Source organism: Botryllus schlosseri, chromosome 6 (assembly GCF_051294905.1).
Source record: "Botryllus schlosseri isolate E-star chromosome 6, Bs_hap1, whole genome shotgun sequence".
Lineage (NCBI taxonomy): Eukaryota > Metazoa > Chordata > Ascidiacea > Stolidobranchia > Styelidae > Botryllus > Botryllus schlosseri.
The window spans coordinates 17768788-17794514 of record NC_137241.1 but is presented as its reverse complement, the minus strand read 5'-3'; the positions used below and the strand labels follow the sequence as shown (position 1 = coordinate 17794514).

Below are 25727 nucleotides of genomic sequence, written 5' to 3'. Positions count from 1 at the left end.
ACTGAACAGGAAATTCGTTTACCTAGAAGCATGTTTATTAATAAGTCTGAGTAGCAATTAAAGTCACAAGAAATCACTCTTTCCACATAGTTTAGTTCAAACCTTCTTCGTTGCCATTGTCACATTACGCATTATAGATTATGCGGTATGTGTTTCAAATTGTTATGTGATACGTTTCCAAATCCCTAATTCGTAAAACAAGCCGATCAGTGCTGGCGATTCCTATGTGACTCATCAATCATCATATCTATCACCCATAAAGGAATAACGGGCATGCCAAAAAAAAAGAAAGCCGAAAACTGAAATTCAAGGAAGGTTTAGACTTTAGCACTAAATATATTTGTATGTTGGAGTCAGGGGTAAGCCCGTCCTTTTAGTTTTTGCCCAGCATGTTGCCGAGATGAAGGATTTTAAATAAAGTCGGTCTTATGACAAAACCACGCAACACTCGGTCAAGGAAGGGCGAAGTTCAAACAAACTGCAAGCTTCGCTTAACATAAAGGCTATTTAAGCTGCACTCTGCTCGGAAGGCAAGATAATAAGCTGTGCAGTGTGCAGGCTACTATTACATATACATTTTGGTGCAGTGGTTCTCGAACTGGGGGGCATCAGCATCAGAAGGAGGCACGAAGCCGTAGTTAAATGCAAATTGTTTTTGCGCCTCGCGCGATTCACCCCAGCTTATAGTTATGGACATGTGTATTGTCCGAATTTGATATTTCAGAATTCTCTCATCAACAGCCATATAACCTTCCATGCCATCAAACTATCCATTGGGATTGCTAGTATTCTGGTTGAACTTTTTAATATATTGCAGGGTTGTATGACTCGAGTCAGACTCGAGTCACGATTTTCTGATGACTCGACTTGACTCGAGTCATTTTCTCAAAATATGGAAATGACTCGACTCGAGTCAATATGTGTATTGACTCGACTTGGACTCGAGTCATTGCGCATGACTCGAGACTCAGACGGCCAAGATCGACATTTCATTGTAATTTCGAAGAATAGCAAAGCAACCAGCCTATTGGGGCTTCGTCTATTGGTACTGGTACTTGAAAATGCGACCAGAAACTATTAAAAGTGAGGAAAATTAGTATATTATAAATGCGAACCATTCGATATCACCGAATAGGGTTCTAACAGTGGGTTTAACAAGACTTTAACTGGAAACTGAGCAGTCAACACAATGACTTGGACTCGGACTCGAGTCATTATCCCATGACTCGGACTCGAACCTCTGCTCGATGACTTGGACTCGGACTTGACTCAATGATGAATTGAAAATGACTCGACTTGACTCGAGTCAAAACTATGAAAGCCTCATGATTTGGTTACAGCCTTGATATATAACATACAAGTGATCAGATTCTCTGCTGTAGCTCATTGAAATTTAGGACACCCATTACGTTTCGGCAACATTGCACGAAGTTTACCATTGTAGGAACTCGTTTCCTACTGAGTAGTTAACTAACTACGTAACTCTCATTTCGATACTGAGAACGCCAGACAAGTATAGCTACACTCAATCTGTAATCACAACAACAAAAAAATGAACATGCTCTCTGACTGGCACCTTTTGAGCGTGCAAGTCAGAGCGGTACGAATGTATCAGAATGTTAATATTTGAACGGTAACGCGTCAGGAATAAGCGTAGTACATTTACGAGTCGCGATCGCTTGGATATAGTTTGTAGGTGTATTATGTGCAGCTACACCACCCTCCACCAGATCGTGACTAGCCTTTTCAAGCTCGAAATCGAGGGGGCACGTTAATCATTCTTCCGAAGCGAGTCTTCATCTGCTTGTTGCGCGTAGACGTCATGTCGTCCTGTTCACGTTGGAAGCTTTCCGGTGCTCGCTGCGCAGGATCTGGAGATGACATTGAAGGATCAAGCAAAGGCGGTCTACCTCTTGTAGGTGGTTGTGCCACCATGAATGGATGTTCTTTGTCCATGTAGGCTGGCTTGAGTCTGTCTGCCGAAACGAGTTCATCGCGCAAGCCAATCTTCAGTCTGAAAACCTTCTCTCCTGGGGAGATTACTTCGTATGGTCCGTCATATGGTCTTGTCAGCGGGTGCCCATGTGCGCCTCTTCGCACGAAAACGAATTTACTATTTGATAAGTCTGAAGCCACACGAGCTGATGTGTTTCCATGAGAAGAGGTAGGGGTTGGGCGCAAACTTCCAGCAGTTTCTCGAAGGCGGTTAAGCAGTGGATTGTAGTTTGTAATGGTCTCAGGCGTGGCCATGAAATCTGCTGGCACTGCTATCGTCTCACCGTACACAAGTTCCGCCGAAGTGGACCCTAGGTCCGCTTTTGGTGTGGTTCGAAGTCCAAGTAAGACCCACGGTAGCTCGTCTACCCAGCCTGGATGCGTGCATCGAGCACGCAAGGCAGCCTTCATAGAACGGTGGAAGCGTTCCACCAGTCCGTTGGCTTGAGGATGGTACGAAGTGGTCCTGTGTAGTTTGGTGCCGAGAAGTTCACAAACTGCGTCCCATAGTCTGGAAGTGAACTGAGGCCCTCGGTCAGATGACATATCTGCCGGAACGCCAAATCTCGCCACCCAATTATACAGCAGTGCGCGGGCACATCCGGCGGCGGAAATGTCAGAAATCGGTATGGCTTCGGGCCACCTGGTGAACCTATCGACTATTGTAAGGAGATACGTGTATCCCCGCGAGTGAGGCAAGGGGCCTACGAGGTCGATGTTCAGATGACTGAAGCGCTTTTCTGGAACACGAAATGTTTCAAGAGCAGTTTTCGTGTGTTGAGTGACCTTCGACCGTTGGCAGGCGATACAAGACCTGCTCCACTGGTTCACGTCTTTCGCAAGACCCTTCCACACATATTTGGCGCTTACCAAATTCTTGGTGGTCCTAACGCCAGGATGCGACAATGTGTGTACAGCGTCGAAAACCCGTCGTCGCCAAGATGGTGGAACCTACTGAGTAGTTAACTAACTACGTAACTCTCATTTCGATACTGAGAACGCCAGACAAGTATAGCTACACTCAATCTGTAATCACAACAACAAAAAAATGAACATGCTCTCTGACTGGCACCTTTTGAGCGTGCAAGTCAGAGCGGTACGAATGTATCAGAATGTTAATATTTGAACGGTAACGCGTCAGGAATAAGCGTAGTACATTTACGAGTCGCGATCGCTTGGATATAGTTTGTAGGTGTATTATGTGCAGCTACACCATGTCTTTTTTCGATCGGGTAGCTGTTCACTGAAAATAAAGCAAGGCTAGCGATCTCTTTGACTTGAATATTTTTTCATTCAACCGTCACTTCCTCATTACCTAACATCAACACCTTCACAGAGCAGCATTTAATAACAATGTAATTTAGGAATAAAATTAAAATACGCTGGAGAATACATCGAAAATTTTTCACTCGGCCCGCCAACGTATTTTTTACTTTTCATTTGGCCTGCGAAGGAAAATAATTGCCCACCCCTGGCCTAGATCGAGCCTAGGCGATGGAAAGAGGAGGCATGCACTATATAGAATGTAAACATGCCATACATGCACATTGCACACTGAATGGAAAGTGAAAGAAGATAGTAAAAGCAAGCGACAAAATGGGGTGGCATGTCACGGAAGCGAGGTTGATAGGTCAGGTCGTGGTCCGGTAATCTTGAGGGCTGAATAGTATTCATTCAGTTGAAATTGCTTGTATTTCGACTTGAATGTGGAATGGCCTTGAATGACTTGGATGGCTGGTGGGATACTGTTCCACACGTCAGGTCCGGCAAAGGCCTATTTGATAGAGCGAGGATCTGTTCGGTCGATTGTATGATAGACGACGTGGCCGCGCGTGTGTCGTACTTGGGCGCTTTTGATTCCGCCTCAAGTCGACTTGACTCGAGTCATATTTTCAAATTCGAAAAATGACTCGACTTGACTTGAGTCAATTTGTGTATTGAATCGGACCAGGACGGCCAAGTCAGGCATTTTATTGTAACTTCGTCATCATTTCATCATCATCATTATCATCCTTTTATCATTTTTTATCAAATTAATACACCACAAGATTGCGATATAATGAAAAAGGTATAGGAGGATGCCGAAATTACTTGGAGTAGTCTTTTAATCAGACACCCACCATAGCCCACAGCATGTAAATATAAGAGGCATTCATACTGGATAAAAGAAAGGATAACATAAAAGTAAACGACAAAAATGAATGCTGCATGTGTTGCTACATTATTGATATTCCGTCTATCAGTATAGACCAGTGATTCCCAACCGCGGCCCCCAGCTAGCTCTCCTGCGGCCCCCACAAAAATATTGAGATATAGATTTATATGATATAAAATAAAATTTATATTTATAAAATACTCTGGCTTGGCTTGGATTCTGGAGTTTTTAATTGGGATTGCAGGAAAGTTGTGAGTATAGAGTGCTAAAGTTACGTCACTACTGTTTCAATAGCCTACAATGTGCCCTATATTTCCAGTTGAACGACGAGTAGCTATTATAGGTATTGATAATTAATCTACGGATAGATACAACACGTGACTCACGGTTGAATACATCGAGAGGCGTACTGCTGAGCCGGCTAAAAGCATGGTGTAATCGGTAATCATATAGCTCGCGACCCAAGCGTCCGAATGATTTGATATGCCCGGTATTTATTGAAAGCTAGGTTATATGCCCGGTATTTATTGAAAGCTAGTACCGCTCTGATTCCGAAAACACGAATTGAAATCTGGCCAGGGCAATAAAACTACTCCGAAATAGCCGCCGAAGGTTGATCGTTCTGAACAATGGGAAAGTTGCAACACAATGACCATCAGAACAATGGCCAATGGCGCCGAGCGATTGTTCGGAACTATGCAAATTTTCATATTTTAATGACCATTTTGGGTTCTTTTCATTGCCTTGGCCATGTTTAAATTTGTATTTTCTGAATCACTGCGACCATAGCAATTTACAACGTAGCTATACGTGTTGTAAATTGCTATGGTGCGACACTTGCTTTCGATTAAAAAGACAGTGGTTCCCAACCTTTTTCCATCCAACTACCATTTCGAGATTTCATGCAGTGCTCGCGTACCACCTACATGAGTTACGCGCGCCGAAGACGGTCAAAAATGTTTCCACCGTGTTGAGCAGCCGAAGGCAGCGAAACAGAAAATGAACTGCCCATTTTAAGGCGCAGTTTATGATTTCTGTAGTGGATCCATTTGGAATTTCTTGTGGTCAAATATATTAAAACATAATTTGATTACGTAAGAATCCCAATGCTTTACGACTAGATCTCTTCCCCGTACGCCGTCATTGGTGGGATTGCCCCTACCCATGACGACTTCAAAAAACTCAAAATCTACCCCACCTGATGTAATACGTACCTCCCTTCGGTCTAGAAAAAAAAAAGAATCTACTCGCGTAGGGGAGACCGGGGACAATTGTAACACTTTTCGTATTTTCCAACATTACGTGTTCTTCTCGTGGAAATTTCACTTCCAAAGTTTTATATAAAGAAGCCAACAACTCGATAGTTGATATGAAAACTAAATTGGCACTCAATCAACAATCAATCATGGAAATTTTGCGTCGCAAAAATCGCTGCTCAAATGTTACAATCGCCCCGTACCCAGGGGCAATTGTACCACCCTTGCGGGGCAATTGTAACAGTGTTATTTATAACTAAACACAAACTGAATGAACAACGAAAACGTAAGCACAAATTGTAACATTGCATGAAACTAAAGGAAGAGACGTTTGAACGCTTCCAGGCTACGCCCCATCGCATTTATGGCATCTGAATGCAATATCACCCTTCGTGTCTTGTTCAAGCTTAAAGTGTACAAGAGACACATTCATTCCATCATCTCCCTACACATATTCGGCCTCTTCTACCAAGGTTCTGTTTTTCAGCGGGCATAATGGGTTGGTCATTCGGTCACCTGCGAAGGTGCGAAACCGACCTGGCTAACATATCTTGGTTGAATGGGCCGATGATAGTATAGTAAAACGAGGACGCAACATTGTGTGGCGTCAAAGCTATAATGACATTTATCTGTGCTGTATAAAATTAACATAAATTGTTCACATCAAATATCAAAATGTAAGTGGACCATGATCAAAGTCAGAGGACGAGAATTAAGACATGCCTATTGAAGTTAGACACACCAAAAGTCGATCAACATGAGAAAGGGTGGTTGAATAACGAAAATAACCGAACCGTCAGATTCACATCACCACTATTGTATGGCTGTTTCGACAGATGATCATGTTAGAATTGATATCGCAAGGCAGTATCTGTTCTGGTGAACTTCTGGCTGTTGCAAGATTATTCTGCAGTAGATGAATGGTAATACCAACATATGAACAAAGACATTCAGAATTGATAACATATTGTAACGGGGCAAAAGTGTTACGATTGCCCCTGACACGCTCGACCATGATTAGTGTCTCAGTATGGTACCTTCCCGGCGATGCAAGTCCTATTCTTTCCATCACCACGGTAGACTATAGTAACATTGTTCCAGCTACACATATTACGTTGTAACTACTTGAGGTACTATTCGTCCAGACAAATTATTCCAGACCAGAAAAACTTTACCCGAGGGTCAAAAATTTCGTTTTTTGCAAATTATTCCGGGGTTTGGCATCGTAGCTCAACGTAACTCCAGGTATAATAGGAGAGATAACTACTGCATGCGCACTTAAAATATCAAGCTGATTTCTCCATCCTACTAGCGGTGAGGTCGATTGTTACATTTGCCCCTAGTTACATTTGTCCCCGGTCTCCCCTACCACCCCACCTGCAAGACCTTCGCGTAGGCCAGTGGTTCCCAACCTTTCTCATCTCGTGCCTCCCTTGGCCGAAATTTAAGCCAAAATTCCCCCCTTAGGATAAATCTGCCCGATGATTAAAAAAGGTCATTTTTACCGCGCAAACACCTGTTGACTGAGAGAATAAGACAGGCGGTACCGATGTTTGTTTCTAGCAGTGCTGTAATAACACTTTGTAGACTTCCAAAAACAATGGTCTTGGTCCCAATCAAACAAATTCTGGAAGGCTTGACTCAGCAGAGCCCCACACTTCCATTTGTGTTTTCGGCTTACCATGCACCAATCGCTAATATACCTGTTGTGAAAAATCACTATGCATAAATTCACTGGTCTCGCGATTTTTTCTCATGTTTGCGTATGCATTTGGCCAATAATATTGGTACTTTCATATATAGGAGGGTTGACCAGACTATAGAGTCTGACTCGAGTCACCATTTTCTGATGACTCGATTTGACTCAAGTCATTTTCTCAAAATATGGAAGCGACTCGACTCGACTCGTGACAATCTGGGTATTGACTCGACTTGGACTCGAGTCTTTGTGCATGACTCGATCCAAGCCATATGATTCCAGACTATAAGACGGCGAAGACCGACATTTCATTGTAATTTCGAAGAACAGTAAAGTGACCACCCTATTGGAATTTCGTCCATTGATCCTGGTATTTGAAAATGCGACAAGAAACTGCTCAAAGTGAGGAAAATTAGTATATCATAAATCCAAATCATTCAATATCACCAAACAGTGTTGACTGGAGTGTGACTTGGACTCGGACTCGAGACATAATACCATGACTCGGACTCGACCCTCTGCTCGGTGACTTGGACTCGGACTTGACTCAATGATGAATTGAAAATGACTCGACTTGACTCGAGTCAAAACTATGAAAGCCTCGTGATTTGGTTACAGCCTTGATATATAACATACAAGTGATCAGATTCCCTGCTGTAGCTCATTGAAATTTAGGACACCCATTACGTTTCGGCAACATTGCACGAAGTTTACCATGTCTTTTTTCGATCGGGTAGCTGTTCACTGAAAATAAAGCAAGGCTAGCGATCTCTTTGACTTGAATCGATGACGTTGGAATATTTTGTCACTGTCTGAAAATGTTGACTTGAAAATATAAGATAAATACTTTCACTAGAAGCCTTGTGATAGATACGGCACAACATTTGCTCGCTTAGGATATATTTGATTGAGAGGCCGTCGCTGGCCTACAAAATTGTCTTGCGAACTGCAGCACATCTGAACTAATTTAAAAAAATGGAGGGGGGGGGGATTTGTAAGTGAAAAAGAGATTTCAAATAGCATTTGAACATACTTTCAGCAAACAAAACAAACCATAAGGAGCATACGTTCGAATACAACTGGTTGACTACATGACAGTTCGGACATGTAACAATTTAGGAAATCCGATTCTAAAGTGAAATTCCTCCCTAAAAATTGCAAAATTCCCCCCAAGGGGGGAATTCCGCCCCGGTTGGGAACCACTGGCGTAGGCTACCACTAGTGGTACGCGCGTACCATAAGTTGGCAACCACTGGATTAAGACCAGACATATTAGACATATTAAATATGGACGCTCGGATCGCCAGTTATAGGACAACCAATTATGCTGCTTTTACCGGGCTCATCAGTAGGCCTCTCGACGTGTGTCATGTGCTGCGCATCAATCCGTATCCGTATGTTAGAAATCTATGGTTAAGGCAAAACCCAGCAGCAGCTGTCCAGTTCTCCTCGATTTTGTGAACTTTTTATTGATCTAAAGCAGTCACAAATTCCTTAAAGCTGCAATAGGTTAATCAGTCATTTGGCCAAGTTGGTATACGTGCTTTGATGCTTTATAATAGGGTTACCATATTTTGGAAATCTGAAAAGAGGACACTTTTTCGAAATTTTCAGACTTGAAAAACTGGTGGAAAATCCTGAAAAAATGGTAAATTTTCCCCACTACGTGGTCGGTTGATTAAAAAAAATTGTCAAATTTCCGGCTCATCTCCCGAAATACCCGCCGGAGCGTTACTTCAGTGATATTTACTGTATCTCAATCGATTTTGCCCTATATATTTAACCAACATTATCGAAAAAGAGGACAAAATCTCAAAAAAGGACATTTGGGCGTCCCACGAGGACACTTTAAAAAAAAGTCAAAAAAGAGGACAACTCCTCTTAAAGCAGGACGCATGGTTAACCTTACTTTATAATTTTTGCTATAATACTTAATGAGTGTATTCGTGCGGCTCCAACCGTACTCTGAAATTCTTAATTTGGCCATGACACCGAAAAAGGTTGGGAACCACTGGTAATATATACTGGTACTTGAAGAATTGAACCAGAACAGAACTGCTTGATTGGTGGATAATCTGAGGATTATCAACGAAAAACTGAAATAACTCCGCTTACTGGTTGGAATTGAGTGAAATTTGTTCTGCATATCGTCTTTGAAGACAGCTCCACAATTTCATGGGGTTGGCAGAAAAATTTTAATTTTCCGCAATAAATTAAAAATTTTAATTGGATATGCGGAGTCCTATAGATACTTGTTATAATTGAACTAAATTTGGTGTGCAGCGTTATTTAGTATAACCTGAAAATTTATCAGTGAATGGCTGGAATCCGAGAAAAAAAGAGGCTATTTTTGAACAGCCCTAATGCTCCCCCTGTTAAACTCGTCCTGCAAGGGTAAATCTGTCACGTGGTATCGCCCTTTGCGTCGTCGATTTTCTGCGATTGAAAACACGGAGCATTGAATTTCCAATAGTTTTTCATTTTTTTTATATATAAAATATCGGCCTAATCGGGAAAGTTTCAAATATCGGCCTAGATAATCGACATCTTTAAACCAAGACTACATCGTCATGCAGCATTTTACGGTCGGCGGTCATCATCAGAACATTCATCCCGTACCGAGAATCGATGGTTTCAACCAACCCATACGGTATACGTCTGCTATATCGGGTGGTAATCCGTCCGCAGGCTCATACATGTTTTTCGGAATGCATTTACACAATAATACAACTTGAAAAAAAGACAATTTTTTTAAAGGCCTTTTTGTTTGAAACACTGTTTAAAACATGTCTTATAATAATAATAATATTATTATTAACATGTCTTAAACAACCATTTGTTTCACATGCAACCCTAGCTTGAACGAAACTATATGGAATTGACTCTAATTTAACTCGTATGACGTACGTAGGCTACGTAATTGCGGCACATTATTACATAGGCTTCATAGTGAACGAATCTCCGGCGCAGTTTATACATCCCAAGATTCTAGTCCACGGATCAACATTTTAAAGTAGGTTTTATGTTCAGAATTCCAGGTAACTTTTCGCGAGCCGCACATTGCCCAGGTCTGCCGTAGAGAAGCTTGACTCGAACCATACTCGTGTAGAATATTATCGATGTACCAATTGTAGTTCGTGTCAGAACGAACGTCGACTTCCCGAACAAATTATGAGTTTTCGCTCGATCGAAAGCATGGCAACGAAATACGTATACACTGTACGTTAGGGCTGTTCAAAAATCACTTTTTTTCCTGAATCTTGCTGGTTACTTGATTAAATCGTTAGGTTGCCTTAAAAAACGACGCATACCAAATTTGAATTCATTCCGACAAATATTCGCGGGTTACGTAGAGTTTGAAAATTTTGGATTTGCCCAAAAACGCAAAATTATTTTTTTTTCAAATTTTTCTGCCAACCCCATGAAATTGTTGGGCTGTCTTCAAAAACTATGCAAAACAAATTTGACTCAATTCCAAGCCGTAGAAGCGGAGTTATTTCAGTTTTTATTCGATAATTCTGGGATTATCCTTGATTGGTGGATAATCCAAGAATTATCACCGAAAAACTGGAATAACTCCGCTTCTACGGCTTGGAATTGAGTCAAATTTGTTTTGCATGGTTTTTGAAGACAGCCCAACAATTTCATGGGGTTGGCAAAAAAATTTGAGAATTTTTTTTTTTGCGTTTATGGGCAAATCCAAAATTTTCAAACTCTACGTAAACCGCGAATATTTGTCGGAATGAATTCAAATTTGGTGTGCGTCGTTTTTTAAGGCAACCTAACGATTTAATCAAGTAACCAGCAAGATTCAGGAAAAAAAGTTATTTTTGAACAGCCCTACTGTACGTGTACACCAGTGGTTCTTAAACTTGCTTACAGCGCCCCCTGGCGAATTTGAAGGGGGCGGAAACGCTCAGGGGGCGATATGGGGGGCGCTGAAGAAAAATGGCTCCGCAGTAGATGATCTAGCAGTAGGACATATCCTTAATGAGTATACAGAGCAAATTAACAGTCCACAAGACATGTGAAATCCCGACGATGTTTGCAACATATGTTTTCATAAATGTGGTGGGTTGTTATAATTCATGTAAAGTGAATTGCGCGTACTTTAAAATTGCCAATTTCCCATTAAATCACTGCCGTTACGCTTGCTAGGGTTATTGTCAACAAAATATTTCGAACTAGGTATTATATCCAGCAGCGAACAGCGTGTGGAAATCGAAGACGGAAGCACTGTATAGCACTTTTGAGAGTGAGAGCCCCCATAAAATATGTTTGAAGCTATGTGCACGAAATGAATAACTAAATCTACTTGTATTGGAGAGATACACGATTAAATCGTCAGAACATTTCTTCATCGTATCATAAAGGATGATACCATCTAGTGTTGTAGTCCACAACTTCACATTACCGTCATATAATATGAGTTGCTTTGTTTGGAATACATTCATGTTAAGATTATTAACTGGGTACAGTATACTAAATTCAATGTCAGCAGATATATGCAATTATGCATCCTATTCTCAGTTGACTTACTTAGTCACACAAAGCACTAAAACAAAATCCAACCATTAATTTCTCCGTATTGCCAATCGCAGATGCGAATTCGGGATGGTTCGAACCACAGGGTATGACACCGTACCCGATTGTTGTTATAACAACCCTGATTTGACCCTGAATATACCACATACCATTATTATATTGTTAATTATAGTCGAGTGGTCCTCGAGCGCGATTAAAGCGCGAAATATTTCCAATACTAAAGTCCCGAAGAGACCGACTGGACTTTGATCTCTTACCAAAGCCGAAACTGCTGCAACCCAAACCCCCAAATTAGGGGGATGATCTCGAAGGGTGCCCTAAATTATTTCCGTGAATAAACATAAATTACACATGTTTTGGCCACTCGCCCACGAAAAAATACGCATATAATTATAGAAAATAGAAATAGGCATTTCGGCGTCGGCCATTACCACGCCACGATGCACGATAACATACGAAGTTCCGACCAATATGGGACTCCGAGCAGTGTGCCAAAAAGATAGTCAGCGAGAAAACCTTAGCCGAAGAGGAAATGCCCTTATGTTGACCGTAAACTTCGATGTAGTTAAGCCTAATTGTCCATAGATGCTTCAACCGCTCGTGCCGAATTATCATGTCGTCGCAGTGTGCACCCCAGAGGAAAAATAGCATCCATGAGAGAAAAAATATTTGCCAGTGAAAAAATACCAATTTTAAATCGTGTGCTTTGCTTACTTCAGTTTCATACGTTTCAATATCTTCTGACAATATAACGGACAAGAGGTAATAAAATAACTACATGTAACGAGTTAGTTGTACCTACGGGCACGCCCGAATGTTTAATCATTATAACGTGGCCTTCATTTTCCAAAAAAAAAGCTCACATGCAATAACCACCTATTCATTCATGCAATGTACAAAACTTTGCTGACTATCAAAATCACGCGACGGGACGGGGTCCTTGGAGGCGAAGCCCCCGGAAGTTTGGTTTATCGCGCTATGGATGCGCAAGAAAATCGTTTTTAGGGGGCTGACGAAGTGCTGTTACGGGCCTCCCTCTTACCTATTGTCTGTATTACAGTCCTTACAATTTGGGGGTGGGGGGCGCCCGTAATAACGATAATTTTTGAAAGGGGGCGCTGGAGGAAAAAGGTTAAGAACCACCGGTGTACACTGCACAACCGTCGCGTTAGTAATACTGCCATTTACAAGCCAAAAAACTCTTCTAAATTCAACGACAGCACTAGACGAAGCTTGCCTCGAACCATGCACGTACAAAATATTATCGAACTACCAATTGCAATAATGAGAGAATTTCGTAAGCTTATGAAGTGAGCAATTTCGACGCGTTGCTGATCACTATCAACAGTGGTATCTGTATTACAGGGAAATGGTCATCACATGATGGGTAAGAAATTCATTTGACAGAAATATGTTGATGAAAAATATGAAATGCGGCGAAGTCACTATCATCATTTATTCATTAACATTCCAGCAACACCCCTCGTATACGACTATTTACGAGAAGGAAACAGTCATATTAGTATAATATTTATCAATACTGCAATTTTTGCTACACTCAAAATACAAGTATAAAGATGCATAGTAGGATTATAATGCACAAACGCAATGATCAAGATCGTAAAAGTGACCGATTGGAGATGGGTTCTACCAAACAGATCAAGAGATTTCGCTACATAGCTTCCCCGGCTTTTGCTTCTCACGAATAAGTTCCGTCGTATATAATCACATTCCTCCATCGTTTGTATATATTAGTCGCGATCGTTCTGGTATCACCTATTTGACAAAACTTATGAAATAATCATGGCATTTACCGCAGACCAGCGGCAACAAATAATCACTACAATAACAATATAATAATAGAGTGAATTGTTCGGGTAGTCATCACCATCTGACCAGCATTCTTTACAGTACCGGGATTTTATTCGTAGTATAGACGTGTTACATAATTTGGTAATCTTCTCATCTCTGGTAGGGGCGCGTATATGAAGAGAAGAGCTTCTTGGAGGTACAGAACTTCAATATACAATTGAATAGTATATTCTTATATATATGAATTCTAATATGTGATACGACTGACTGTTCCAGACTTGGACCTGGACTAATTTCACTAAATTAGAGCGAAATGCCAGTAACGTAATTTTAATGTAATTTGTGAAATGTTGCCATGTTCTAATTCTAATCTAATTTGTGAAATGTTCTTATGCTCTAATTCTAATCTAAATCATTGTTTTCCTGAAAATGCCCCTTTGACCCAGGCATTTTGCAGAGAGATAACAAGAATATCCCTCTCGCAGGAAAATCCTGTGACAAGCTGCCATCGCCTTACTTACACCGAACAGTCATAGTAGTTATTGTGACGAATAATGGCCTACTAGCATGGTAGCTTGTAGTCTTTGAACAACATTCTAGTTTATAAAACTTTACTTCAGTACAATGCCGTGTTGAGTAACATGGTCAATGCTCATGGTTACCACAAAAGAAGTAATAGTTATGGGCATGCACTGTGATTTGATATGAACTGTATTCATTTTCTATTCACAATTTCATTCAATTTCCAAGTTTTAGCGAATTCAGTAATTCTAATTCTAATCTAATTTGGAAAAAACTGTGTAGCTCTAATTCTAATTCTCATCTAATTTGGAAAAAAGCTGTTTAGCTTTAATTCTAATTCTAATCTAATTTGGAAAAAGCTGTGAAGCTCTAATTCTAATTCTAATCTAACTCAGAAAAGCCGAAAATTTTCTAGTCGTCCAAGTCGGCAATGTTCTTTCCAATACTCTACTAATTGCTGACGATTACCCGTGACGAGTGTCAGCCGAACATATTCGGGTTCATTTCAATATGATTATACTATTCTATGGCGCATATATGTTTATATCTCCCATAAACAAACATTGAAACAGCAACATTCTGCAATATGTTATCCATGGGCTCCCGTGGTGACAGCCAGCCCACAGCACGGAACTGAGCACAATGTTAATATAGCAATGTAATTACCAACAATGGATCTGGAGCACTCACTGTAAGGCAGCTATGATTGCGGAATTAGAATGGACTTTATGCATTTTTTGGCGATTTCATGACTAGTTATGCAAATAGCAGTTCGCATACCATAGCATCGCATAGCATACTGCCTGAACAGTTGATCAATTCTCACACTTACCAATAGGATCCTTCGGCAATGTCGTCCTGTCATTGACGAACGGTGTTTCGACTTCAGCCAAAATGTCACTTGTAAATTGACCGTGATTGAAATGCTTACCGTATCTTATGCATTCCAAAACGTGATCAATAAAAAACGACCAACGGGGCCTGAATGGAAGAAGAATTGAAAGCAACAGCAATTTTGGCATGAAAGACACAAGCATAAATTATCAAAACCTTACCTATAATAATACGCTATCAGTCCAGCCCATTGCTTACTGGCGTAATCCAAAATATTGCCTGTCGGTCCCCAAAGAGTAACTTGATTTCTCGCATTGAATTCGAAGAAGTCTTTCCCCTGTCAGTAATAATTCTAGTAAGAAACTATCCAGAAAATCGATTTTAAAATTGCCTACTTCATCGTCTGCACCGAAGGCCCGGGCATCGTCTATCCATCTGCCCATCAAGAAGTGTTCGTCAGACTGCAAAATCTCTTCCATGTCATCCAACACAGCTAACATCAACGCGGCGGCACTGCTAGCGGTCTCGTAATCAGATTTGTTCAGAGCCTAAAGTAGAAATAGGAAGAATTGACGAACTAGATGCACAACGATATTACCGTACCGTGACCAAGCTGTATTGAGCTTGAAAATGGTAATACTGTAAGACTTGTCTCGTTATATCGACGATATCGTGTCGTGCTGTAGGAAGGTCCGGTAGATCTTTCAAAGACGCGATTAACTTGTCCCATACCAACAGAAGTCTACGCAGATGCCAAGTTACAGCGCGGATGAGGTATAAAAAAGACAGAAAATCTCACTGTTTTTGGTCGAACCATCTCGGAGAGGAAGGCAGGTTGGTGGTAGGGCGGTCAACAATAGGGCCTCGTATCATTCTTTTTGTCGGATAACCAGCGGCAGTGTCATTATACGCAGTGGCGGCAAGTTGAAGCCAAGCTGACGTTATATCACGCGAGTCTGTACCGTATCTGAAAGTTCACGATACTCGATGAAAAGATAACAATTATGTCTCGACATCTACCTTCGCTTGACGTAATCGGTCACCCATTGAGTGAGATTCGTAGGAACCGTGAAGTATCCGATGTCAGTCATCAAGTCGTAAATGAAGTAATTCTGGAAGATTCCTTCCGGGGTCATTCCAGTCCCAACCATAGTGGAGGTCGGATAGGCGAGAGCAGCGGCAGGGCCCTGATATGTAAGCGCAGAGTTGCTTCAAGTGGACGTCTTCTAGCTCTACTACTTGTAGCATAATTCCACAGCTGCTTTTAATGCGTAGGTAGATCAACTCATTACTGTTTGGCTATTATGTCAGTAAACAAGCCTCGCACATACACTGCTGGGTCACTCAGTCCATCGTTCGCATAACCTGTTTTCGTCCAGAATATTTCCTGGTAGGCTACATGCGACCCCTGAGTTAGTGGCCCCTGACTGGTATAGGTAACAAAATTATGACACTGTCAAGCAAACGGGTACCCAGCCGAATAAAAAAAGGGGTTGAAAAAAGGTTTGAAATTTTGGCAAATTTGCCAAAGAAGCATCCACTTATTGGGGTTAAGTATATGGGGAACTCCTAGAATACAAGAATCAGATTAGCTTTGTTTTGTTGATGAACGTACGCTCTTACGCATTAATGTATAAGCTCCACTTGCGCACGTATACTAAAACAACCTTAAGAGAAACTCAGATGCAATTTCATTTGCACATCAGATTACCTTGGATTACGTTCGATCAAAGTGTTACTGATTTGCTCACATAAGCATCAGTATGTAAACGGAAATACCTTGTGAAATTTCTAAATCACAGAATTCACATTCGACCGATAAATGCATAAGGAATTGTGGGTGTACCACAACCCAAAACCCAGGCGCGTATCCAGAGCGCGAATAGAGGGGGGGGGCTATTATGTCATCATGTCATCATTACAATTACTCGTCTCCACGTCATGGCCAATATTTACGATATTATATAGTTTAATAATAAAAAGAGATTTGCGGTGAGTGGGAGATGTACGAATACGATACAGACATTGCCTGAAAATCGCGTTTCTTTTACGGTATGATGGAAAGAAATTCGTAATTGCTCACATTTAGTCATGAGCAGGCCGTGTTATTTTTGGCATATGCCAAAACTACCTCATTTTTCAATTTTTATTTTTGGCATCGTCCTCTAAATAGATAGTTTCAGCTTCGAATTAATCACAAAAACGCTTTATTTGGGCTAGTTTGTCAAAAGACAACAAAATGTGCAGCATCCACGTATAATCAGTGCCAACAAACAATAAAAAGAAAAAAAAACCTAACGTTTTCATAGGTTAATATTATCAAACGAAACCACAAAATGTGCAGTACCCATCGGAATCGGTGCCAATAAGCAAAATAAAAAAGCTTAACCAACACGTTCAACAGCTGATTGTTACAGCTGTTGAATAGACTTAAATCGTTTGCACTGTAACAGTGCTGCCAAACTCAGGTCAACTAAGTTTCTCCTAAATTCATCTCTCGCCCAGCGACTCTGGGAAATATCGGCTTCAACAGTAGTAGTTGAGGGAAAGAATGTTGCCAGTCATCCACAAAAAGTTTTCACAGCTTCAAAATCTTTGGAGGGCCGAACCGGCTTCCATGCATCATGAAAAGAGATCACTTCGCCAATGCCATCGATCTCATCGCGGAAAGAATATTCTTCCAGATCCTTTTCCAGTGGTTTCCTGTGTTGTCTCTCAACACATTCTATTTAGTAGCCCGACTATCATTTCTCCTTCAGTCTACCGATATATTTTTCGGAGGAGTTTTGTCACTTCAGGTGGCTTTAATATTACCAACTAACATGGAAGAGTCCTGGGAAAGTTAGCTTGTTTAAGAACATTGACACAACAAGACTGTCTGGCAAAACGAGACTATGCAGCTCAGAAATAGCCAGACAGTTTTGTTGCGTCACGATATTCAACTCGATCACAATGCAAAAATCGTGGTTTATTTTGGGGTTCCAGTTCCATGAGCAGAATATAATTTATATTTCAATAATCAGTACTGCGGCAGCTTCTCATTGATACCCGTTTTATCAAATTTAGCGCTCGACAAGCCGGTCAAAAATGGTCGTAAAATTTCCTTTGGACAAATGGAAAGTATGACGTAAACCAAATGCAGTCAGCCGTTCAATCTCGCTGTGCCCACACCATTTAGGACACCATGCTTTCACCCCTAATGGGTGGGCTGTACCCAGATTAAGAAACCTGCCTTTCACAAACGCTCTTCTCGCTTGTAACGTGGCCCTGTTAACACAACACCATGAACGAAATACACTATTTGGCAGGCCGTGTTATTTTTGGCATTTTCAAATCGTATTTTTGGCTGTTTCGTCATCTGGCTCCTGAAATGCCAAAAATAACACGGCCTGGTCATGAGCCAGCAAACGCCACCCGTCTTCAAGCGCCTAGTTCCGGCCAGAGATGCGCGATTTTGCTGGGTTTTGACCAGGGCTGTGGAGTCGGTAAATTTTACCACCGACTCCGGCTCCGACTCCACACATTTTCAGTATACCGACGCCGACTCCGACTCCTGAGTCTTTAAACCTACCGACTCCGACTCCAGCATTATTAACAATTTACTTCGAAAATTATATGACACATTGTCGGTTGAATGACTATCATACAACCATTAAACATATGTAAACATATGATTAACGATGGCATGCTAAATTGTTGTATAGTGGCACAGCTCGAATTATCCACTATGCAATTACCATCAAAGAAAGATTTGCTAAATATCCTTCCTTTTTCAAGTTTTTATAACATGGACTCTTCAATATCCTGAAATGTATGAATCATTCAAATATGGCAGATATCCAATCCTGTATAATAAAAATGTAGATAAAAAATCCAAGTGTAGCTCTTGTGTATGAGTCAGCAACTAATAAAGAGATTGAACCTACTAATGTTGTCATTGCACACTATACCGATTACAATCATACACACTCTTACTATGAATAGACATTGGTCATAAATGGAATTTAGTTAAGTAGTCAAAGACCATAGCTTATGTCTAGTCTACATGTACTTAATCAAGTATTCAAGGACTGGGACTTGCAATCTTTCTTAATCATTTGTTCGACCCAAACAGCTAAGCTACACTACAAATATTTTTAATTTTGTCAAGTGGGAAGCATCGTTTGGTCAAATTTACATCATTTTTACAATTTTACAAAACCAGCCGACGCATTTGCTCTGCCACAGTATTCCAAAAATTGCATCAATTTTGACTGCATCGCGAAAACGCATATTGCGATTTTCTTCCCCTGTGCAACTGAGTTGTAATTTGCAAGTAATATCTAATTTTATCTATATCAGGGGTGGGCAACGTTTTCGGCCAAAGGGACACATGAGATTTACGAACCATTGCGGGGGCAACTGGAATGTTGATAACCTTTTTTTAGTCGTCCGATAGGAGCGAACCGAATTAGGTAACATTGCAAACAAGACTTAGGTATATATTAATACGCTCTAAATTGATAACAATATATCATGCAACTGTGCAGTGCGCAATCAGGCCCTTTTTTTGCAATATAACGACTGAATTATATCAATAAATATGTTGCTAACATACATTGGGGGTCACATCTGTATACCACTGGGCTCATTTGGCAAGGACAGGATTATTCGACGTTTAGACATAGCAAATCGACGGTATCAGTGAACATGCCTCTATCATTTTGTGCAAATGTTTTGTCGACGATCTCGCTGCGAGTGCACAAACGAAGCCGCATGTTGGATGACACGTTATCTCCTAATTGCAAATGTAGTTAGACTCAATTCTGTGAATAATATGTATTTATAATTTTCAGAAGGGGGCTCAAATACTGAATGCAAGAAATCTAGTGACAATGAATCATGAGAAGTATCGAGAAAAATTGCAAGTGAAATAAATCTGCTATGAAATATTCTACTTTATGGTCATGTTCGAAGATCTGGGATAAATGTAGCTGGCCCCTGGATACGTCAATGCGTCAGAACTGTTGTTTTAGTCATCATCAAATTTCGCGGTCATGCTAATCAAATTTTGGTTGGCCTTGCAATTGTACCTGATGTCATAAATAATTTCGTGAATTACCTCGCAGGCCACACCTAACCTTCTCGTGTGCCAAATTTGGCCTGCGTATCCGGGGCTGGCCGCACCTGATCTGTATGGTTATTAGTAACAGTGATTCGTGGTGCATAAAAATTCTATTAAAAATTCTTTGAAAGCAAACGTCTTCATGATAGAGAAGTTGGAGTCGGAGTCGAAGTCAAGGTCATTCTCACAAACTCCGACTCCAGTCAGTATTTTCCCCACGACTCCGACTCCAGCTATTATAGTGTTCACGACTCCAACTCCGACTCCATCAAGCCAAAATTACCCAGACTCCGACTCCACCGACTCCACAGCCCTGGTTTTGACGATATTATGCGCACGGTCGGTAGTATCGCAGCGGACGAACAAGCGCGGAATAAGGCGGTAGCATAAACAAGGGCGATCGCAATCGCCACAGAGAGGTGTGGTGTGAACAGTGTACGTCGTACACGAATGTGTGCTTTTCGATGGCTTTACTAGCCATACGGCTGAGCGTGTAGTACGCGCGAAGGTAATTAGACCTTAATTGCAAGTACGCAAGTCAGTCAATTAATACAGAGTACACACTGGGATAACAACTTGATCGACAGAGAAACTTGTCAGCCGATATAATTAGGTTAACTTTACTACTAGGCCTACTCAATTCTCCCGTTCAGCGACAACACAGGCCTGTATTTGGACGCCAGCAAGCTACCTAACAATCGGGAATGTGGATTGCTAGGCTTATATTTTGAAATGTGAATGTCAATCGTAGACCATTTCTCGCCAATAATCGCGAAGACAATGTGGATTTGAGAATAGCCGTGCAATTCTTAATTAGGATTTCAAGGCGAGCAGGTGCAGCGAATTCGAGGGCGATGTTGATTGCCGACAACTTCGTCTTTGCAATTACGTGTCGCGTCGGCCAATTAGATTAGATTTTCCTAAAATGCGTCTCTCGTTTTGGCAAGGCGAGAGAGAAATCGAGGGAAGAAAGTTGAGAACGTCAGCAACTGCCACACCTGAAATGTAGCTGAACAAGCGCAAAATTCGTATGGAACAAGCGAAATATAATGACCTATTTTATCCTTTCGACTAATTCGGCACATGATTCCAAGATTTGGTAGGGGTTTTAGTCCCCTTAAATAACATTAACACGCCATATTCGCCTTCTCATAAGTAAAAACGAATACCGGTATGTTAAACTAATAAATTAGCAAATACTAGAGGCTATATTTTACATCAATTTTTAGAATTTTGAAAAGGGGGGGGGTTCCGACCCCCTAAAACCCCCCCTGGATACGCCACTGCCAAAACCAAAAAAATTTACTAGATATGTGCGGCATACCCAGTACACCTGCGCCTATGCTTCAAACGTATGTGAAGGACCGCAGAATCAGAGTGCAATAGTCAACACAAAACTGGTCTTTCGGTCAACTAATAGAGGCGTCCATAGATTCTCACGAAATAATCATCAATCACTTACATTATTCACGGACTCAATTTTTCCATAAAACCCGGTATTGCCGCCGAAGTTATGAAGCATGCACCAAATAAACGGCTGGCCATAGTAGGAGTGAGTTGGAGTGAATTCTTCCTTTGATTCTGAGAAGAGATCGAGCACAAGCATCCTTCCTTGTGGGACACCGGTCAGAAGGGCTTTCTCCTGGTCAGGACCCCAAAATCCCTCTTGAAACAGCCATCCTTGCATCATCCTAAATACGTTACGAATCTAATAATCACGTCGTGGGAATACTGTTCTTCCACATCCCACCAGATAGCGTCTTCGTCGGCCGATGTTAACGCTCTATACATGCCGGCCGAGGTTGACTTGATATAGTCAGGATCACTGGATTTCGGTGTCATTTCGTTAAACATATCGGCGCTGTATATGTGATCAGTGCCGTTATATTCCAGGATCTGTTCCTCAATGAATAATTGACCAATTACTCTGAAAAAAAAATATTGGGATTGTCATTGTGTAAGGATCAGTTCAATCGAGTAGTATCTTTGTCAGTTCAACACACCTGAAGATTGTGATGCAAGATAACAAGACGAAATAACATGGAAAAGTCTATCAACCGAACACGCTTGGCCCATAGATAGTTATCAAAATGGAAGTGGATGTTGCAAAAAGCAAGTAATGCTAATGAAACACAAGGTACAGGAAAATGAGTTGTGCCATAAAAAATGACCCAGCAATCAGCAATTTCTGGAATTTGGAGTTGAGGGTGAAACAATGGGGACGTGGACACTGGACATTGGACATACTGGAAGATGTTCTGATAGAAAGCACAAAATCCTAACCTATGGATGGCGACCATACAGCGGAACCAGGGATACATAGAAATACATCTATATCTACTGTATGTATACGCCTGAGCGAAACGGATCGAATTGCTGATTACAATCTAATGACTCAAGATTTGATAAATTTAATAATTGCTTAGACAAATTGAATTGATGTATCTGAAAATCATGCTATTGGTCAGAACAACCACATTTACAATCATTCACATACTGATTTTTCAAATTTAAAACACTAAATTGTAATCATCCCGAATCTGGTAATTGCAATGCAGAGAATGCAAGGCAGACTTATATTACAGGACTTGTTACTAGTAGTGAATTATACAAAGCTGTGAAATAGAAGACTGGCCAATGGCCATCTCAATCAGTTTATTGTCTGCTTGAAACTCTAGTACTACTACTACCGGTATACAATACAAGAGTGAGCTGTTCCGACGCCAAACCAAGCATAGTAATTGATTATAATTATATAGCCCTCTAGATACATTATCGTGAGTGGTGAGTCCATTTGGGTATATAACCCTTTGCTATAGCTATAACCCCAACCCATATGATGTTATCAGTGGCTGGAAACTTCAAACCCTGATCCACACTCGAATCAAATCGATCAGCGAAGAATAGAGAAAATTTTAAAACGTCTAACCAGCTACTCACTTGAATAGAGGGTCATTAGGATCGAGAAAATACGTGCAAGAATCGGTGCAATTGAAGTTCGACCAGGCAGGTGCCCTGGTATAATTCACCTATGAAATGAATGGTTTTCTCGGCATTGAATAGAAAAATTAAAAGTAGATCATAGAATACAAACCTTGTATAGTTTGGTGATAGAAGCTGGAATGAAGCCAGAGAAAGCAGGCAGTACAGGCAACATTCCGACGGATCTCATGCGCTGAAGAATTTTATGCTGCAACGCAAGTTGATTATCAATCCACGACTGCGGAAGCGGACCTCCCCATCTCCGCAAGTTCCCCATCCTACCCCTGAAAATGCATTTCACAGCAATGTCACGAGGTGTCTAGAGGTTTTTCCTAACTACGTAAGCTATATCAATTTTTACAAGCCAGCCTACTCCAGTGGGTTTTTCTACTTCATCCCAGAGGTGAATCCATTTTGAGACTATTACCGTTTTTACTTTAAGAGATTTTGCAGCCTAACTACTTTGAATTGACAATTACAGAATTACCTCTACTTGTACTAAGTATCAACAACTGTGCTTTGGCCTGATCTCTCGCAAGTTATCAAGACTTACCAGGCGAGAAACGCTGGCCCAGCAAAGAATTCGTTCAAGTCAGCATCGGTGCATTGCAGCATTTTGAATACTCTGCGATACAGAGCTTCCTGCCCATTGAACGCCAAAGGTAGGTTTATTCCATTCATGGCCATCCAATCAATTTCTCTCTCCCATCTGCAAACATCAATCGATGTTGATCGAGAAGAAGTCCGCATATCCAACCTTTGTAAACGTTACCTTGTCCAATTCCACCATACGAAAGAGTAACTCACGGTACATACATTCTGATAATACCGGAACTTCACGCCTGCATTCAAAGTCAGTGTCCCGTTAGTGTTTGGAAGCGAGTTGGGAATATCTGCAAGATTATCACCAGACCACGACATCTGTTTTCTGATCGCAAAAACAGCGTGAGCAGATCTTCAATATGAATACTGTTGACAAACTTACTTGCAATAGTACTTGAGATAATGGTTGAAACCGAACGCCACAGCTACCCCACTGGTTCCCGTTATTGTAACTTTCCCATTCTTGGCTTCGACCTTGAATGACAAGGGTGAGCGGAGGAAAAAGACAAATTTTCTACTAGTAACTGGATACACGATTGCGCATCTTATCGTTGCTAGTCAACACAGTAAATGGGTTTTCTAGCTGATCCAAACTGCACGTTTACTTCACATACAGCAGATTCATGCTGTAGGCCTACATTTGAAATAGAAATTTTAATAATAATCCTGCCATTGTGGCACACCCTTAAATGCCAAGCACAAGATTGCATGATGAGTCACACTTGACAGACACTACTGTAATGTTCTGGATACTAGTCACAATTAATAGACTATACAATTGCATACAATTAAGTGTTGATCGGAGCAAATAATGATAACAAAAACGTCTCGGAACGAAGTTTTTCACACCAGTATTTATGGTGTAAAAAACACATTCATACCAGAACAATATCTTTCCCAGTATCTGGCACAGGAAGGCCGACTTGGACTTTGAAATCATTACTACGCATGCCGACCACTCGCTTGATGAGATCTCGAACAGCCAATGTTTGGTCTTCTTCAGATGTTGTAGTCTTTATATTGTGCATCAGATGCGGATATTGTTCGATATTCGCAAAGCAATAGCAGAATAACTTGCACATGCAGATTACTGCTAACACTAACTTCATTCTTAACAATTTTGGTCAATGCTCTGAATACGAATAATTTTTGTTGACGTATTGGAAGAATGTGATATGCCTATCGAGCAAACAATCATCATGATCTGTTGGATACCCGGGTGGAATAATTCATGGATGACGTTGTCCACTACCAATTCCCAGCATGATATTCTGTCACAGATACATGAATGGAGACAATATGGTATGGGGCGTACAGATAGCGATAACAGGCCATTTCAAGATTAACTCACGTCAGAGTGAATTATAAAGCGTTATATCTCAGGGGTCTGCAATGACTGCAACTCTAGGCACGAGAGGTTTTTCATGGCGCGTCAAGAGTTATATCACAGTAACTCTTTCATAGTAACAACCACTTTAAATGAAACTTAGATTTCAAAGTTGAAAGTCATGACATTAGTGAGACTCTTAGCCGTTAGCCTATCAATGGTTATTTAGCGATGCGATAGCCTATGCTACCTCGAGCAAACACAACATAATACCATGACATTTTCTCTCGTTTTCTTCAAAGTTGTCAGTGAGTTGCCAGCTGTTAGATGGGCCTAATGGGTTGGTGGGATTTCTTGCTCGATTGGTTGGTGAATCGAGACAAAATTCAAACGGCTATATGTAGCCTAGCCTATACTTAGAGGCACTGGATTGCTGACTAATTGGACATAGGTCTACCCATTTTCCAAAACCCAAAATACACAAGAGCAATTTACCAGATAAATTCATCCCAATAAGTCAGACTTCAGCAATGTTAACCATGACCCTGAGTTATAATGAATCGGCCAGCAATTTTTCGTTGACTCAATTCGAAAAATAGCTACGATGGAGTTGCGGCCCAGATTTATACCATTGCTATTTAGCGATTACGGTGACTGGCTCAAATCAAACCAGATTTATTTGCAGGTTAATCCATGACTCACTCAAACTGACAAATTCTATTATATCTGTTAGCACATGCACGCCGTATGTAAAATAGAATGAACAAACCCTATTCTGATCCACCCGAGGGAAGCAATCAATCAAATACTAGCCCCCCAAGGCCCCAACTATAATTTTGATTCTAAAATCGATGGTGTTTTGCATATTATTGGTCCCTATTGACCAAATTCTG

The 25727-nt window shown here is 41.0% G+C and overlaps 2 protein-coding genes across 2 annotated transcripts; both read right to left on the bottom strand.

Moving 5' to 3' along the window:
* Positions 1–1746: 1746 nt before the first annotated feature.
* On the bottom strand, positions 1747–2541 carry LOC145440154 (uncharacterized). Its single transcript, XM_080317736.1, has one exon. It carries the CDS (start codon positions 2539–2541, stop codon positions 1747–1749), a length of 795 nt encoding a protein of 264 aa, XP_080173862.1.
* A 10437-nt stretch (positions 2542–12978) lies between these two features.
* On the bottom strand, positions 12979–24896 carry LOC145441292 (alpha-N-acetylglucosaminidase-like). Its single transcript, XM_080319115.1, has 15 exons — positions 24389–24896; positions 23890–23981; positions 23677–23832; positions 23458–23613; positions 23017–23188; positions 22863–22951; positions 21673–21849; positions 21385–21613; positions 15839–16005; positions 15618–15785; positions 15422–15560; positions 15214–15366; positions 15040–15155; positions 14817–14965; positions 12979–13426 (listed from the first exon to the last, which is right to left on the bottom strand). Exons 1-15 carry the CDS (start codon positions 24614–24616, stop codon positions 13350–13352), a joined length of 2268 nt encoding a protein of 755 aa, XP_080175241.1. The 5' UTR covers positions 24617–24896; the 3' UTR covers positions 12979–13349.
* Between the last annotated feature and the right edge of the window lie 831 nt (positions 24897–25727).